Source organism: Helianthus annuus, chromosome 16, assembly GCF_002127325.2.
Source record: "Helianthus annuus cultivar XRQ/B chromosome 16, HanXRQr2.0-SUNRISE, whole genome shotgun sequence".
NCBI classification, from domain to species: domain Eukaryota; kingdom Viridiplantae; phylum Streptophyta; class Magnoliopsida; order Asterales; family Asteraceae; genus Helianthus; species Helianthus annuus.
In genome coordinates, this window is record NC_035448.2 from 188,089,249 (window position 1) to 188,108,148 (window position 18,900).

Sequence of the window (18,900 nt, forward strand, 5' to 3'; positions counted from 1 at the left end):
AGCGGGTGCTTTAAGACCAGCTTGTGCCCAATCAACCTGTACAAAAATGCATAAACATTATTAATCAAATTCACTCACGTTCATCATTTCATTTAAAACAAAACACTCAGAAATAGCAAAATGGCAATAGATTGGAGTAACCATGGTGATTCTGTAGAAACAAGATTTACCTGTTCAACAACCATGGTGCTAAGGTGTGCAGCATTTCACCTTCACATTTGTGTTCATTTGACAAATACATTTTCTAATATCAATCAAATAAATCTTTATGATAGTAACTATTAAAAGCTTTAAGATAAGCGCACCTTAGACAGCGTGTTAACTACAGACAAACAAACACCATGTAGGCCACCCGTGACATTAGAAGCGCTACTGGCGCCCCAAATTTTCCACCAGCATGCAAATTCTACGTAGTTAGATGTAAAGTTAGCAAGTAAGCCAACTAATAGCCAAAATTTAAAGAAAAAAAATTAAAACCAAGCAACTACATGATCACTCAAGATTAAGTATACTATTGTGCTCATAAATCTAGGCCATGTATCGTTCTAGAAACACCTATTTGACCCGCTCGTACTCTCTTTTCCCCAATGTCGCAAGTTTCACAATGTTCATCGTGAGTGGACTCACCTAGGGATGAGCAAATGGTATTAGGTACCGGTATTCTCAGTACTGTTTGGTACCGAGCTCATCCCTAGACTCACCCTTCTTTTCAAGCAGGATGCAGAAACCCAGTTGACCCGTTCACCATAATCTCCGCAGTCCGTCATTTAGGATTTTAAATATAAATGAAACAACTGGCTTCAACTGAACTACAAATACTTTTTTTAATACTTTTTGACCATCTTAGTTATGATTATGATATATAGCCATGTTAGACTGACTTAACAGGTCGGGCCAGGTTATCCCGACGTTAAACGGTTAAAACCAGGTTAGACCGACTTAAAACAGACCATGCCAGGTTCGACCGGCTTAAAACAGACCATGCCAGGTTAGACCGGCTTAAAACGGGCCGGGCCAGGCCAAGTTAGAATGACTTGTCCAACACCTCTTTTATAGTTTTATAAACATATATAGTGTATAAATCAGGATTATCGAAACGATATGTTCAATTAATATTTTAAAAGTGTCTTGTTGTATGTCTATTTCAAAGGATGTTTTCCAAAAGTGCTGCAAATGCCAATGAATGGTATAATGGTAATGAAGCACATAAAACCACTACCAAATCTCACAGTCCTGGATATCAGCCACTGCCTCAAGATCACAACCAAAGGAGTTGTAGCATTCGGTAACGACTGCAAGTCTTTACTTCACTTGAAAAGAAAAGAAACATGCATCCATTTGATGCAGGCTTGCTTCAAATCGTCTCGTGTGTAGTGCTAGGAGCCGCCACTCGAGTTCTGGACTGTTACGTTTAATAGGTGAGGGTGAGGGAGCGGGGCATCGGAATGTCTTCATCAGAGTTAAGTTGGAAAGAGGGCTGTGGGGGTTTGCCTCTGCACCGCTTCGAGGATCGATGATGCCATAGCCTGCATTGATATCAAAATGGATACGCTATCTATACCCTACTGGTAGGATCGGATTCGGTTTCGGGTATAGAATACCCAGGTATTAAAGAAAACGGTTCCATGTTTTTTTACCAAGTACGGTTTTTTGCACCTCTATAGACCTTACACATGTGCAATGATTGATACTTTATAATTCATTAACTAATTTAATGTTTTCACTATGCATATGCCTGATAATCTGAGTTATAAGTAATTATTTGAGCCGGATTGCACCAATAGATCTATATTTATCATTAATGGATTAAATTTCAAAAAGATATGGAATGAAAAATAACAGATATGTAACATACTAATCTTCATATAACATGAGATATGAATAGCATAATGATCAGATAAACAAAAACTATTAGCTGATGAATATTAACACATATTTTCTGAATATACAAACATCAAGTATTTAGCTAACTGTTGATGAGCAATTTGATGAATTGTTACCAAAAATCCCCACAACTACAAACACCATCCTTAAAATGATGAAATCTTTTAACATCTCTAACAACGATTTCTCGACAAGTGATTCGCGATATAAACTTAATAACATTATGGCAATCGACACACACCCGTAAGTTCTTCATCACCCTCAACACATCACCGTTTGACGTACTTAATATCCCAAACGCTATAGCCAATCTTTCACTATGATAGAACAACATTTCCTCCTTAGTTTCCCGATCGTCAACCTTTTCAAACACAACGTCTAATTCCGGTACGTAACCTTCGGCTCTCATCTTGTGTTTTATATCCTTTAGATATTCGTAAATCTCTTTCGACAGGTCATGTGAGTGATCAAACGCAAGAAACGTGTGAATTTGTCCCGCAAGTTCAATCGAGCTCCAACCCGGTGATTTTTCCAACTTTTTTTCTTTCATGTTTCGTCTCGTTTTCGCTACCTGGTCCCATTTTCCGGAAGTTGCGTAGATGTTCGACATGAGCACGTGCCATCCCGCGTTAGTCGGATCCAGTTTTAGAATCTCGGGCACGACTCTTTCGGCCATTTTGTAATTTTTATGAATCTTGCACGCGTTTAACAGCCCGCCCCATATCTTGGAATCGGGTTGTACGTACATGTTTCTTATAAGCTCTTCGGCTTCTTTTAACCGGCCAGCCCTACCGAGCATGTCAACCATGCAGCTATAATGTTCTAAGGATGGTTTTACGCCAAACTCGTTTGACATTTTATTAAAATAATACCTCCCTTTTTCAACCATGCCGTTGTGACTAAAACCCGCTAAAACTCCAACAAACGTCACAGCGTCCGGTTTTAACCCATTGCTTACCATTTGAACGAAAAGAGATTCCGAAAGGTGGGCGAGACCGTGCATTCCATACCCGCATATAATTGCTGTCCAAGTAACGATATCTCTTTGCGGCATTTTATCAAACACTTGGCGGGCCTCGTCTATGCTACCACATCTAGCATACATATTAATCAAAGCTGCACCTAAGTACACATTGACCCCCATTCGGGTCCGGATAACGCGCTCATGCGCCCATCGTCCCTGTTGTAATGCACCCAAATACGCGCATGATTGTAACACACTAACCATTGTCATAGCATCCGCCTCGATTCCCATCTTATTCATCTCATTAAAAAGCAATAAAACATCATCAAACTTCTCATCCAACACCATCCCCGCCATTAACGCGTTAAAACTCGCGGTTTTCTTCACCGGCATTTCATCAAACACTTGGCGTGCGACACCCAATTCCCCACATTTCCCATAAAAATCAATCAACGCAGTCGTAACAAACTCATTACACTCACACCCAAACAACATAACATCATCATGAACTCTCCGGCCATCGGTAACCGACTTCAATCCAACACAAGCAGGCAAAACAAAGGTAAACGTGAAGGCATTCGGTTTGTAGCCCTTACCAACCATGTGATAATAAAGATTGATTGAGTCTCTGTAACAACCCCTTTTGGCATAACACTTGATGGTCTCGTTATAGAGGAATAAAGGTGGGTTCTTGATGATGGTGGTGATGAATGTTTGTCCGACAGTTGGGTAACCGAATTTGAGGTAAGTGTGTGCTACACGGGTTAATAGGAAAAGGTTGTGGGAGAGGTGGGTCTTGAGGATCTGAGCGTGAAGTTGATGGAGTTGATTGATGGAGATGCAGGATTGGAGCATGGAGATGTAGAAATTAAGCCCCTTTGGAAGCATTGAAAGCTGGAGCTGATCCACCACGATCCTGTTTTGAAATATGACGAACGGTTTACATATATGTAATGGTCTTATTGCTATATATTTATTATAAAAAAACACATTACCTATATGTTAATATACATCATCATCAACTTTGACATATAAATCAGCATCACACAGAGCAACAGTTGTAAAATATGTTTTTGTCATTAACAAAGAATTGGTGAGTGTTGGTGGATTGTCATTAAAAACAGTCATTAGCACCAAATGATTATACAAATGTGTTAGGTTGGGCATCACGGCTTAACGCAGAACAGAAAACGCAGCAGCTGCGGCTATTGACTTTTGGTGACTCGCTGACAACTAAAACTGGTTAACTAAAGTGCCAATTAGCTCTGGAACGGGTTAGCTTAAGAGCAGCATAACGCCTTAAGGTGAGGCGCCTAAAAAACGAGTCTGAGGCGGGTTATTAAAACTCTATGCCTATAACTATATACAATCTCTTATTATATCTATAATCAAATCACAGCATATAATCAAATCAGCACTGCAGCATTTGACTGGTAAATAAGGATCCCTAACTCAAATCAGCACTGCAACATTTGACAATGTAGCAAGCAACCCGAACCCAACTCCATAAAACCCACCCGATTTAAATGGGTTAAAGAGAAAAGCCATCTAAAAAATAATGAAACACACCTTGGCCGGAGCAGCTATCGCAGATGTTGTTTGTTATAAACTTTCCGGTCTGTTTTCTTCAATAGTAAACGAAGAGTAAATGTTGAGCAACGAAGAGTAGCATTAGCAAACAGTCAATTCGCGTCTTCAATTGGACTTCGCCCTATAATTGATTTCAATCCATTAATTGCTCCCATCGTCCTTTCATTTGTTTCTTCAATTTACAAAGCTTTTGTTAAAAGAATCACTGAAACGTAGTGGGTGTTTGGGTTATATCTTACTAACCCCGTGTATTACACGGGTTAAACAAATGTAATTTGTATATACTAAATAATATAAAAATATATATATCTTTAAAAATCCCGCTTATTACACGGGTTAAATAAATGTAATTGTATATATTAACAAATAAAACAATATATATTTAAAAATCTCGTTTTTAAATTTTTGGTTTGGTTAATAAGTTGTTTAATATAATTTCTCATAGTTAACAATAAAGATATAGTTTTTTTTATTATTTGGTACATAAAATTACATTTATTAAACCGGTACAATATGGTTTTTATATATATAACTTTTTATTATTTAATATATAAAATTACAAAGAGTTTTTTCTTTTTCACAATTTATTATATATTTAACCCGTGTAATATATGAGATTTTAACCTAGCAAAACCATAAAGAAATCAAATACATGAAATATAAAATATAAATATAACCTAATACATAAAGAAATATAGAAAAGCCTAAAAAAATAATGCTAAAATAAATAAACATCCATAAAGAAATCAAATACACGAAATATAAAATATAAAAACAACCTAATGCATACAGAAATCAGATCATCATATACATGGAATATACAAAAACCTAAAAGATAATGCTAAAATAAATAAACAGTATTAATTTCTAAAATAATAAAATAGATTTATCTTGGGCTTATTTAAATGGGCCTAACACTTTACGATTTAAAGTTGATTTGAAGTTAAGTTAAGTTTATAGAAATAATTTAGAGTTGATAAGATTTATATTAATTTAATTAATATTTAAAAATTTAAATTAAATAATTCTTACCTATAATTAAGGATGGTCCAGAATAATGACAAGTGTCCCTAACATGGTTTCTTTTATTATATGTATAGATTTTGGGCTCCTTTTAACTTAATGATTTATAAAAAGTTTTTGACAGTGTTTTAATAAGGGTTGAAAAGGAGCTGTCTTGAACAATTAGCGAGTCATATCGAATAAAAATTATATCGAGTCAATTAATTAAAACAAAATGCTATCATAGGTTTGCAAAAATAACAAATGAAATCGACGGCAAAACTGTAATTTTGAACCGGGGGAAAATCGTAGGTTTGACTGGGGTAAAATCGTAATTTGTCAAAAGCTACACCGATGGCGACATTGTAATTTTGAACTGGGGGCAATCTCGTAAATTTGCTTGGGGTATAATCGTTATGTGTCAAAATCTACAACGATGGCAAGACTGTAAAATCGTAATCCTGAACTGGGGCAAAATCATAATTCTAAATTGGGGTAAAATCGTAATTTGTTTTGGCCAATGGTGAAGTGTCAGACAGCTGCCTGGCGCTATTCTCTTCCATGAATTTTCTGCCTAGCACTATTCGTCTATTCCCTTCCATGGATTTTGTATCTATATAAAATTATATAATAAATGTTTTATATATATCTTTTGATATAAAATTTAGAGTAAATTGCATTTTACGTTCTTTAAGTTTAAGTTTGAGTCAAATTGCAGGCGCTGTCGTTTAAATAACGAAATTACACCGAAAGTCCTTTTAATACTTTAAAACAGCAAATTCAATATAATTAAAGTGTCGTACTTTTTTGTTGGTGAGACTTGGTGCAAGAATTCCGACAAAACGTCATAGTGCATAACAAATTATTAAAAGTAAAGTGTACACAAACTGTTTTTTACATGCGTAGTTAATTTTTTTTTTTTTACGTATACCTTTTTGCATTTCGTTATCATTATCTGAATCGCTCAACTGGATGCTTTGTCCAATTGTGTTATGGAATCCCTTTCCCATTTTGATTTTTGGTATTCGGCCGCTTCTCCGGACTAAAATTAAATCCTTTTTACAATTAGTTATCGAACCAGGAATTTCAAATTATACGAAATGATAAGACTAGCTGTGTTATATGCAATAAACTACTCAACATACTCTATTTCAAAACCACCATTTAAGTTTAACACTGTGTCAGAAACAGAAGTGTTTTATGCAAATAAAGTGTATTTTTGCACTAAAGTATGCACTAAGTGTCACACCCCAACCGATGGCGGAATCATCGGGGCGCGGCACTGAGCGAAACAGATTGTTCAGAAGTTTCCACAACAACTATCATACAATTCAGTTATATAACACGTCCCATACCGTGTCCCAAACAATAACAAGTTATCATAGAAATCAACTAAACAATATGGGAACTGTTCCGACAACTCAAATTCTTAATTATTACAGACCGAATGTAAATATTGTTTTAAGACTTCTAGACGGCTAACTATAGATCTTACTGACTACAGGTGCCAGTACAAGATCTACAGATAATTATGGCCCTGGAGCAGGTATATGGACACTGTCCTAAGGTCACAAGCTCCTAGAAGCTTATTATTGCCTCGCTTCCCTAGCACGCTAGTAGCTTAAACACCTGTCACATACGTTAAAATAAAAGTCAATACATATAATGTAAAGGTGAGTACACAAGTTTGATAATAGCATATAGAGTTCGAATAGTTTACGCATAACCAAGCACGTACACAAGGGCAAACGATGCATGTAAATTATCAACATGGGACCATCGATACCAATGACTTCAAGTTGACTGTCCGAGACAGTTCGCAATACATGATTACCACCGTAATCCATGCAAGTAATTGTCCTTAGCAACCCCCGTGTGAACGGGTGCTGAGTCCAAACTATAGTACTACGTTGCTAAAGCAGGCAGATAGCACTCCACGTGTAAACATAATAAACAGCAATCATTTAGACAAGTAATACATGCAAGTAGGTTAGCGTTCAAATAGTTTGTGTTGTTTGTGAATTTGATAGATTACGTATGTAACACCCAAAAGTGCTGAAAGCAAAAAGGGATCGAGTATACTCACTGTGGTTGATCGTGGATTGAAGGGAGCACTGAGAATAGGTTAGCCTGAATAGTTCGATAACACAACGATGAGTAACGCGGAAAAAGTAAACAATGTACTTGGATCGAGTAGGCCATTCGATCGGACAGCAGTTCGATCGAGTGGGCTGTTCGATTGGTTTGAAAGTCCGTTCGAACATCCATTCGATCGGCCGGCTGGCTCGATCGGCTGGTTCCTTCAAGTGGATTGTTTCTTCCTTTGATGAGAAGGATGTGTTTGTGTATGATGGTTTGTACTACCTTTCAAGTTGGCCGATCGAACAGCTGTTCGATCGGTTAGTCCAACCGATCGGCTAGCACTTCATTGTTTTCAAATATGTCACTCGATCGGTTGGCATGCTCGATCGGGTGACATTCCAATGTTTCGAAAAGTCTAAGTGTTTGAAGTATAGTATCTCATGATTCGAGCAGTAATGATTACAATCGAGTGGCGTAGTCGATCGAACAGTACCTCGTCAATACTACACTTTTGTGAGTTGGTGGGTCTAAGTGCTAGTCGATCGGTTAGCCTAGCCGATCGGCTGGCATAGTCGTTCGGTTGGGCTGTTCGATCGAACAGCCTAGCCGTTCGGCCAGCTTCTCGATTCGGTTAACCTATCACTTAACACTTGGTTATTCCCGTTAATTGCTGATGTTTTAGAGATATTTTGACTACGAGTTGAACCACAAAACTGAAGTCCCCACTTAGCCTACCGACTCGAGCAGGAATCACCCAAACTCGGTCAGAGATGGTTTGGAACCCAAGTTTAACGTTTAACCCGAAATCGGTATATCTCTCGGTAGAACCCGAATCTTGAGCCATGTGTTTGTTTAGATTGATTTATAAATCGGTTCAAGCTTCGTTTTCACCGGTTTGAGTGTAAAAGAGTTGAAAGATAGATGAAAACCCATCTTCCAATCCTTTTCCACCGTGAAATGTTAAGATCTTTGGTAGATTTTAAGTTATTGATGTGGAAATCGGTTAGATCTAGCTTATTCATGGTTGAATGAAGTCAAGAACATGAAGTTCTTGATGAACACCAAGAACACCATGATGACATCACTCAAGAACACCTAGATCTTGGTGATTTCATGGATGAAATTCAGATTTTGAAAGATAGAAAGATGGAGGATCGATTAATGAACAAAAACGTACAAAGATTAGAGCGAAATGCTTACCGGTTTGAGAGAAATCTGGGATTTAGTGAGAAGAAGAGGCTGGTCGGTCAGAGCTTTTCCAAAAGTGGAAAGTTTGACAAGGACAGCCCTATTTATAGGCTTCCAAAAGAGGAAAGGGTCAGCTGATCGAACAGCATTCCTGATCGAGCAGCTGTCCGATCGAACAGCCTGTTCGATCGGCTAGCCTGTTCGATCAGGTTGCCCTGTTCGATCGGCTAGCCTGTTCGATCAGGTTGCCCTGTTCGATCGGCTTGCCTGTTCGATCAGGTTGCCCTGTTCGATCGGCTTGCTTGGTTTCGAGTGTTTTGCGACGATTTTTGATATTTCGAGTTCGATGAACGATGATTTGAGGATGATAGAATTTTTAATCAAATTACTTTTAGTCCCAACTACTACATCTAACATACGAGCATCCTTACAACCATTTCGGGTTCGATTTCCATTGAGTTTGATTCACCTTTGAGTCTTGATTGATTTGATTGATTCACCACACACTTTAACACAAAAGTAAGCATGCACAAGTAACACATAAGGCACACACACACGTATAAAAAGTACTAAAATCCCCACACTAGAGTTTGATGATTGATTTGATTAGCTTGATTATTGATTGACTAGCTTTATTGCATTGTTACTTCCTATCATTCACAGTCGGTCGTTGATTCACAGTTCGATTATCGGTCGATTAGTTTGATTATACAACACTTACTCCAAATAATATGAAAATCAAAATGAAACTAAAATGAAATTAATCTTTATTAATCTTTAATTCCAATAACAGTCAACACTTGACTTTGACTTTGACTTTTTGGAAAACACGGGGTGTTACACTAAGGTATTCATTAATTACAGAAGTCTAGTTTGTTATGCAATACTGTCACCATCTACAACCATTTCCATATAACACTCTACAAACAACAGAATTCTGGGGTTTTATGCAATATTTGTAGTGTTTTATGCATATAAAGTGTTTTATGCAATACTTGTAGTGTTTTATGCATATAAAGTGTTTTATGCATATAAAGTGTTTTATGCAAAATTTAGTGTTTTTTACACTAAGGTATGCACTAAAGTATTCATTAACTTCAGAAGTCTAGTGTGCACTAAGGTATGCACTAAAGTATTCATCACAAATATTGAGGCTTATGCAAATATTGTAGTGCTTTATGCAATCAGACAAATTTAAAACCCCCTTTATCATAGGTCACTACATTTCTTTCATACGACACTATTTTTCTCAAACCCCCTTTCTTCTTTCATAAGACACTACATTTTTAAAAAACCCATTTTAAAACACCCTGCAGTAATCAAAACAGAGAAGACACCCACTAAAACCCCCTATATTCTTTCATAAGACACTATACTTCTAAAACCCCAATTTTAAAAAACCCTGCAGTAATAAAAACAGAGATGCCAAAGAACAGACCGATTTACAATTCGTCCACATTTAAAACAAACCGAAGTCTACTGATTATACTACACTATTATCTCATTTACATAACATATTACACCCAATAATCCTTTATAAAACCCTAAAGTACTAACCAGTAAACCCTAAAACACTTCAAATAGCTAATAAAACACTAATAAAACACTATGCCATTTACCGAACATCAAATCACTAATAAAACACTAACCTGGTTTCGCCACGGATAATTCTCGCTTCCTCTTCGAACCTGCTGGCTTCATAGTTCCTTTTTTTGGGTCCATATAACACTCGTTGATCCTTGATTCTCCTGTTAATAGAACACCATTGTCATCTGATTAGTGAAAAATAAAACACCTTTACGTTCAACTGGATTTTGACGACGAACCCTTCTCCGTTTACCTATAAAACTCTTCTCTGCTTCTTTGCAATGTAGTTTGATAGACGAAAGTATCCGGAAAGTATAAAACTCTTGCTTTGACGGGAACGTCGCTTGTTTTTAGGAGATTGATAGGGGGTTTTGGTTGTGTAGGATACGGTTACCATATTTGAAAGAATGGAAAAAACACTATTGCCCTTCAATTTTACAAAAGCCCATTCTAATTAAAACACAATTTACATTTTAATACCCTATTGATCTCAACCATTGGATCAAAGATCCAATGGTTTAAAACACTTCTTACACTTCTTACACTTTGGACACTTTTTACCATATCCCTACCCTATATATATATATATATATATATATATATATATAGAGAAAGTATAATGTACTTCAAGGCTTAACCTACATTAACATACATGACAAAAAAATATAACGTGCGTTATTATCATAGAACGTGCGTGATTATAGTCCCATGCGTGATTATGTGGTCCCATGCGTGATTATGTGGTCCCATGCGTGATTATACCCCTGATCCAACGGTTACCATTGTCTCCTACGTGATGTATGATAAGGCTTTTTGTATGTTAACCTTACTCTATATATATATATATATATATATATATATATATATAAATGAAGGGAGAGGATCATGAGAAAACTATATATAAATGAGAAAACTAGAAAACTAACTAAAAAAACTTAAAAAACATACCAATTTTTTTACAACTTTTTTATAAAAAAATCGCTAGTTTTATATATAAAAAAAATTTCAAAAAAAAATTTGTTGTACTGCACATTTATATGTGTACTACACATGTGTACTATATCCGTAATAGTGCACAGCACATGTGCAATACAACAAAAAAAATTATTTTTTTTTTGAAATTTTTTTCCATGCATAAAAACCTGCGATTTTTTTATAAAAATTTAAAAAAAAAATTGGTATGTTTTTTAAGCTTTTTTAGTTAGTTTTTTGGTTTTCTCATTTAAACTAGTTTTCTTATGAGTCATCTCCTATAAATGAAATAGTTAAGTATTTAATAAACGAGCATAACTCAAGCCTGAAAATTTATGAACGAGCTTGGCTCTAGCTTTTGATGTAGAGCTCGAAACAAGCCGAGATCAAGCTCCCGCAAATTAAACAAGACAAGCTTGAACTTACTACCCCATGTATCTATCTATCTGTCTTGGCAAAATCATCATTATGGAGGTGGGTTCTATCTCAAATAAAGTTGTAGAGATCATAGATCATACGTAAGAGGTGGTCCTTGGCCTATATATAAATACATAACTTTTAGAAGATAATGACATTGTCACTAACTTGTGAAAATCCATGGAGTGATTCCCGCAAGATAATTTGCATTTTTATTGTTGTGATCTAGACCAAGGACCACTTGATCCCCTCAAAGTATATTAGGTTTTTTCAAGAGGTGCATCCGCCCACCCAACCCCCTTACTAGGTCACCCTGACACTGGGCAAAATCCCGTCACCATCCCTTGAAAATTTGGTAAACCTATCATTCGCACCCATTAAAAATATTTCCTGGGTCCGCTACTTGTCTGTGTTATGCGATTCTTCCGAGGCATGTAGGACTCGAAGTCGACCTATCACAAACTTTTCCGAAACAAAATGAATACCAATTGCAATACACATGCATGTTGATCTTGCACTAGGTTGGTTGAAAGATATACGAAGGATGACATTGACGGTAAGTTAAACAATAGTAGGACGGATAAAAGGCTATGAAGCTCAAGCCGTAGATTTCGGCAAAGCATCATGTTAAACAGTGATCATCGTTTCCAAGCCGAGGAAATCACCCGACTACAACGTATAAAACGCGTCAAGGAAAAAGAAACTTCACTAGCCGTAAATCAACTCTCTCTCACATCTCGATTTATCTCACACAGACAGAAGAATTTACGCGAATGTATACACTTCATACTCATACAAGCTCGTATAACCTACTAAAAGTAAACCCTAAGTGAAGAAACACGGAACTAATTTTAGAGTTAATTAGTTTGGTTTATGTTCCTTTCATAGTGGTTAATCTTCTTAAACTTTCCTGAGCTCCTTAATGATCCGATTCTCTTGCAAAACAGAACACCGTTAGCTCGTTAAGAGGGGAATATGGGGGTTTCCCTCTTAACCAGACTCCGGCGTGAGAATAAGTATCTGCTTTGAGGAAATAAGTGTGTGGTAAGAGTGAGAGTGAAGAGAACATAATGAATCAACCTGTGAATGAAGGTCCCTATTTATAGCCGGAGAGGTGTAAGGAGAGATGGGCTGATGGGCCTTGGGCCGGAAGGCGACAACAGAGAATATCCTTCTTGTCTCACTAGTATCGACCGTTAGTGCCTTCTAGAAGTTATCCGGTGTTGGTGCACCTTGATTGGAGCCACGTGTCCCTGTTGTCGGCCTTGTTGTCCCTCTGCCATCAGCAGGTAAGTGGAGATCGTGGGGCAGGTGTCGCCGCCCCCTGATTGGTGCCACGTAGGCGTCCTTTTGTACTCTCTGTCTCCTGCACGTCAGACGATCGTGGAGCACGATTGAGCACAGCCTGGAGGACGCGGATTGGCTCTTTTCTTCGTCCACTTGTACCTTGTGTACTTTCTGAAGTGGCCATGCGCTCTACCCCTGCGCGACCCTTGCTGAGCACGTAACTAGCCGGCGCAGGGTTACAGGTGGCTGAAGGCTCTTATTCAGAACGCTTAAGTACAAAACTGATGTTCTTTCTTGTCTGGACCTCGCGCGAGTTTAGTCCTTGCTGAAGTGACCCGCGCGAGACTAAGATTGATTGTCTTGTTGAATAAGGAGTATGGTCCCGCGCGCGACCTAAAGGAAGGTCTGCGCGGCTTTTTGGGACCATACCCCTTCACTAAGTAAATAACAAACTAAGAACTAAAATACTTTTAACGTCGTTGCTAACGTGATTTGAACTCTTAACAACAACGTTGAGAGCGAATCACCATCGTCCCATTCAAATTACAATTACAAGCCAAACAACATAACATAAAAATATGTACATACTTTCTAGATGTGTAAACTGTAAACCCGCCATCACTCGAAAGCAAAAACATTGACCGATTGTTCGGAAACTGAAGCCAATCCTTGCATCAATCGACCAATCTCAACCGTGTCATCAAGATAATACTTGGCCTTACTCGGTTTATTCCCAACCGTACACGCAAAAACTTCGGCTTTTGGAGAAATCAATTCCCCTGAAGCTACAGAACTAGTAATCACCTCAAACATATCTTCATCCGACCGATCATCGCCTATACACAACACGAAATCCGGTATCATTCCTCTGTCGTGCATCGTGGTCAACAGTCGCTTCGCCACCAACCCCTTGCTTACGCCCTGCATGCGCATTTAACATTTGGTATTATTTACTTAAAACAAAGTATTAGCGGTGAGCAGAAAACCGGAAAAACCGAGAAACTGAAAAAAAAAACGAACCGCATAAAAAACCGAACCGAATAACCTAAAAAATCATTTTTTTAATGTTTATTATAGAGTGAATTTCAAGGTTTGTCCTTTATCTTTATACCCATTTTCAGGCGTTGTCCTTTATGTTCAAACTTGACGAGTTTTGTCCTTTATGTTTTCATATCATACACGTTTTGTCCTTTAGGCCTAACCCAGTTAGTTTTTTCAGTTAAATTTGGTCATGTGCTTTGCACATGAGGGCATTTTTGTCAATTCAAAAGTTGCAGAAGCTTTGAGCTGTAAATCTGCCGTTGAACTTACCTTTGAATTGACAAAAATGCCCTCATGTGCAAAGCACATGACCAAATTTAACTGAAAAAACTAACTGGGTTAGGCCTAAAGGACAAAACGTGTATGATATGAAAACATAAAGGACAAAACTCGTCAATTTTGAACATAAAGGACAACGACTGAAAATGAGTATAAAGATAAAGGACAATTCTTGAAATTCACTCTTTATTATATATTGATTTAGGAATTATTAATTTTATTCTTGAATGTTAAGTGGTTATAATAAAATAATAAAAAAATTAACATAGCTATTTATCTTGGAAATGATTTATCCATTGCCTACAAGACTTAACAAAATTAACATAAAAGTTAAATGATTTTCAAAGTATTATAAAAGAAAATGTGTTAATAAAAATTTGGAGAAACATAAAAATAGATTAAAATAGGTTATATTTATGTGAGCAATATTAATTAAAAAGGTTAAATATAATATAACTTAAACTGTAAACTTATAAGAAAGATTCTTAAATCTTGGATTATACTTTTTATTTTTTAATTTTACATAATTTTGTTCCAAAAACCGAACCGAGCCATTGCTAAAACCGAAAACTGAACATTTTGGTTTCGGTTTTACCAAAAAACTGAACTGAACCGAACCGAACCGTGCAAACCATTATTCATTTGATTAAAAGTATTCAACTTATACCTGCGGTTTGACCTCGACACAGCTCTGCCCTCTTTTCACTGTAACGGGTTCGTTTGCAAGCACACTTTCGAGATGATCTAGAAGCTCTTTGGCTTGACAAGTTCCGAAATCAGGGTCAGCATCTTCATAAGACCAGACCATGGCGGTTTCTTTATCTTCAATGGTTGACCCGTCAGTGGTCTCGGTATAAAGGGTCATAACGGGTCGAGCGTTCTGTTTCCACCCACATTCTTCAATTTGTACGCAGGTTTCCCATTCCTCGTCACGCTTCAGCCTAAATTCACCACACAAAATGTAATCAGTAGCTTGCAAATTAACATTTCAAAAAAAAAAAAAAAAAAAAAAAAAAAAAAACCGTTTTGGGTCAATGAAGCCCGTTTAGACCGCCTGTTACCCAACCCACTCGCCCATTTTGTCACCTATAGTACAAATGAAAAAACAGAAAATACAAGTACCTAAGGAAACACCCATGCTCAGCGGCAAGCCCGAGCTTATCACAATCGTCAAACCATTCCGCAAGCGTTTCTCGGCTCTTGGCACTCACGACAAAAACCATATTGTTTTTATCTCGACACAAAGTGTTGAGCATTTCTATTGTTTTAGAACTCGGGCTTTTATCGATCGAAGATTGCGGCATTAAAGTACCATCATAGTCCAAAAGTATAGCTCGTGTTGTAGTTCGTTTATAAGCCGAAACTATGTGTTCCATCGAAAGCTTTCGGAAGTTCAAATCTAACGCAACCACTCTAAAACTCAACCCGAATCCAATCCCCCAACACCTTCTTCTCACGTGATCTTTACACGTTCGTTCTAAATCTTGAAAAAAACTATGAGCCCAGTATCCGACGTCATGGCTACTAACGTATTTATAATGTTTTTCATGTCGCAGCTGCTTCTCGGCCTCGCTTAATTCCAACGCACAATCCATCGCGTCTGCAACCGCGTCAATGTTCCACGGGTTGACCCGAATCGCGCCACTTAAAGACGGTGAACAACCGATGAACTCGGAAACAACCAACATGCTTTTTTTCGGTGTAGAAGGTTGTAAACCTAGGACCTTATCGAGCCGCTCGTTTCCTTGACGGCTGATAACGTATTCGTAGGGTATAAGATTCATCCCGTCTCGCACAGCCGTCACTAAACAACATTCCGCCACTACGTAATACGCCACGCGCTCGTAAAACTTAAGCGGCTCGTCGATTAAAATAACGGGGTCGTACCCGGGCCTACCGAATGTCGCATTAATTCGTTTGACTGTCGAGTAACTCTCGGTTTTGACCTCTTTTACGTCTTTTCCGGTTCCTCTAGCGGGATTCGCGATTTGTACCAACACGACTTTTCCTTGCCACTCGGGATGTTGAATCAATAGTTGTTCCATTGCTAGAAGCTTCAAGCTAATACCTTTAAATATATCGAGATCGTCAACACCCAACAACATCGTTTTCCCCTGGTTTTGAAACTGGTTAACGAGCTCGGAAACCTTCGATTCGGTTTCCGGAAGGTTCAACACGGATTGAAGCTGGTTCATATGAATACCGACTGGTAGAATCTTGATGGTAACCGTTCGTCCGTAATATTCCAAACTTATATACCCCCGCTTCGATTCATACGAAATCCCTAACAACCGACTGCAACATGAAAGGAAATGTCGCGCGTAGTCGAAAGTATGGAACCCGATCAGATCCGAATTCAACAGAGCTCTAAGCAACTCATCTCTAACAGGCAAAGTTTTATAAATCTCGGATGATGGGAACGGGCTATGCAAGAAAAACCCAAGTTTAACCCGATTAAACCGTTTACGCAAAAACGTTGGCAACACCATGAGATGGTAATCGTGGATCCAAACGAAATCGTCTTCCGGGTTAATCACTTCCATGATCCTATCAGCGAAAATCTTGTTAACCGACACGTAAGCTTGCCATAACGACCGATTAAACCGACCACCGAGATCCGGTGACAAGGGTAACATGTAATGAAACAGAGGCCATAGATGTTGCTTACAAAACCCATGATAGAACCGCGTAAACAACTCGGGTGGTAAGAACGTAGGCACACATTTGAAAGTTTCTAAAAGGGTTTGAGAAACTTCATCTTGTTCATTTGGATGAATATCTTCTTTCAAACAACCAACGTATATAACATCGATATCTTCGTCACCTAAACCGTCTTTTAACTGCAATAGAAGTGAGTTTTCGTCCCAACTGAAAGTGTAACCTCTAGAACCATCGGTTTTCCGGTGAGCTTTGATTGGGAGTTGGTTGGCTACGATGATCAAACGGTCGTGTTGGACTGAGGATGATGATATGTCCGAGCATACACTCTCGGACCGGTCGTCGTCTATGTCGGAGATTATGCCGGCAACGGTCATAATACGGGGAATTTGTCGGGTCATACGGGTGAACGACGATGATGGAAACTCGCCGGAGGCAAGATCTAACAGGTTTGAGTATGATCTTGACACCATTTTAACTACAAATTTAAGAAACCCAGATTAAGAAGACAATCTTTTTGAGTTAAATTCATCATTGTAACTACAAATTTTAAATACCCAGATTAAAAAGACAATCTTTTTGACCTAAATTCATCATTTTAACTACAAATTTAAAATACTCAGATGAAATAGACAATCTTTTTAACATAATTCATCAATTTAAGTAAAAAATTAAAAAACCCAGATTAAAAAGACAATCTTTTTGACACAAATTCATCATTTTAACTACAAATTTGAAAAACCCAGATGAAAAAAACAATCTTTTTGCCCTAAATTGATCACTTACAGAAGCAAGTAAAGAGGGGAATGAATCTTGAAACCATTTTAACTACAAATTAAAAAAAAATTAAAAAAAAAAAACAGATGAAAAAGACATTCTTTTTTACCTAAATTCATCATTTTAACTACAAATTAAAAATAAAATAAAATAAAAACCCAGATCAAAAGGACACTCTTTAAACTAAATTCATCATTTTAACTACAAATTTGAAAACCCCAGATGAAAAAGACAGATCTTTTTTAACTAAATTCATCATTACAACTACAAATTTAGAAAACCCAGATGAAAAAGACAGTCTTTTCTAACTAAACTCATCATGTCAACTACAAATCCAAAAAACCCAGATGAAAAAGACAGTATTTTTTACCTAAATTGATCAGTAACAACAGAAGCAAGAAAAGAGACGATTAAAGAAATTACCTTAAACAACAGTAGATCCACAAACAGCAAATATGGACAAATTGTGACAAAGATGGGTGATTTAGGAAGAGAAAAGTTGGGTAAAAGTGAGGGAATTTGTGAAAATGAAATGAAACCCTAGAGTGGGTTTTTAGTTTTAGATCAGGGAACTAGAATGCCCACATGGTAGTAAATAGAGGTTATATGTGTCTCATTAAATGCAAAAGACATATGAGGAATTTGCAAGAAAAGATGGAGAAGTTACCAGGTTGTTTTTCTTGTTTTGTTTTGACTATTTTTCAATTTCAATTCAAGGGAGAAAGGTATATAAAATAAATAAGAGTTAACTGTCATTTTCGTCCCTGTGGTTTGGTTATTTTGGCCATTTCAGTCCATTTTTTAAAAATGCGCCATTTTCCTCTCCGACGTTCTGGAAAGGTGCCATTTCAGTCCAAAAATCATAACCCAGTTAAGTCAGTTAGTAAATAAGGACTGATTGTGTAAATTTGTAACATAAAGGACTGATTGTGTAAATTTGTAACACCACCACCACTAGTCCTGCCACCACCACCACTCCGCTGCCACCACCGCCACCACCGCCACCACCGCCACCACAGCCACTACAGCCACCACCGCCACCACAGCCACCACCGCCACCACAGCCACTGCCACCACCGCCACCACCGCCACACCGCCACCACAGCCCTGCCACCGCCACCACAGCCCTGCCACCTTAGATCCCCACCAACATTTTACACCCTTCACAATGC

The 18,900-nt window shown here is 37.7% G+C and overlaps 2 protein-coding genes across 2 annotated transcripts; both read right to left on the reverse strand.

Moving 5' to 3' along the window:
- Window positions 1–1,896: 1,896 nt before the first annotated feature.
- LOC110918729 (pentatricopeptide repeat-containing protein At5g06540) lies at window positions 1,897–4,625 on the reverse strand. Its single transcript, XM_022163009.2, has 2 exons — window positions 4,418–4,625; window positions 1,897–3,764 (listed from the first exon to the last, which is right to left on the reverse strand). The coding sequence occupies exon 2, from the start codon at window positions 3,734–3,736 to the stop codon at window positions 1,997–1,999; it is 1,740 nt and encodes a 579-aa protein (XP_022018701.1). The 5' UTR covers window positions 3,737–3,764; window positions 4,418–4,625; the 3' UTR covers window positions 1,897–1,996.
- A 7,839-nt stretch (window positions 4,626–12,464) lies between these two features.
- LOC110918730 (alpha,alpha-trehalose-phosphate synthase [UDP-forming] 6) lies at window positions 12,465–18,403 on the reverse strand. Its single transcript, XM_022163010.2, has 5 exons — window positions 18,152–18,403; window positions 15,416–17,429; window positions 14,961–15,234; window positions 13,472–13,894; window positions 12,465–12,510 (listed from the first exon to the last, which is right to left on the reverse strand). Exons 2-4 carry the CDS (start codon window positions 17,422–17,424, stop codon window positions 13,592–13,594), a joined length of 2,586 nt encoding a protein of 861 aa, XP_022018702.1. The 5' UTR covers window positions 17,425–17,429; window positions 18,152–18,403; the 3' UTR covers window positions 12,465–12,510; window positions 13,472–13,591.
- Between the last annotated feature and the right edge of the window lie 497 nt (window positions 18,404–18,900).

Excerpts from the sequence above, each read along its gene's own strand:
- LOC110918729 (XM_022163009.2), bottom strand. The coding sequence starts at position 3,736 with ATGCTTCCAAAGGGGCTTAATTTCTACATCTCCATGCTCCAATCCTGC.
- LOC110918730 (XM_022163010.2), bottom strand. The coding sequence starts at position 17,424 with ATGGTGTCAAGATCATACTCAAACCTGTTAGATCTTGCCTCCGGCGAG. Across the intron at positions 15,235-15,415 it reads GAGCATGGGTGTTTCCTTAG|GCTGAAGCGTGACGAGGAAT; the intron begins GTACTTGTATTT and ends TGGTGAATTTAG. Across the intron at positions 13,895-14,960 it reads GTGTCGAGGTCAAACCGCAG|GGCGTAAGCAAGGGGTTGGT; the intron begins GTATAAGTTGAA and ends ATGCGCATGCAG.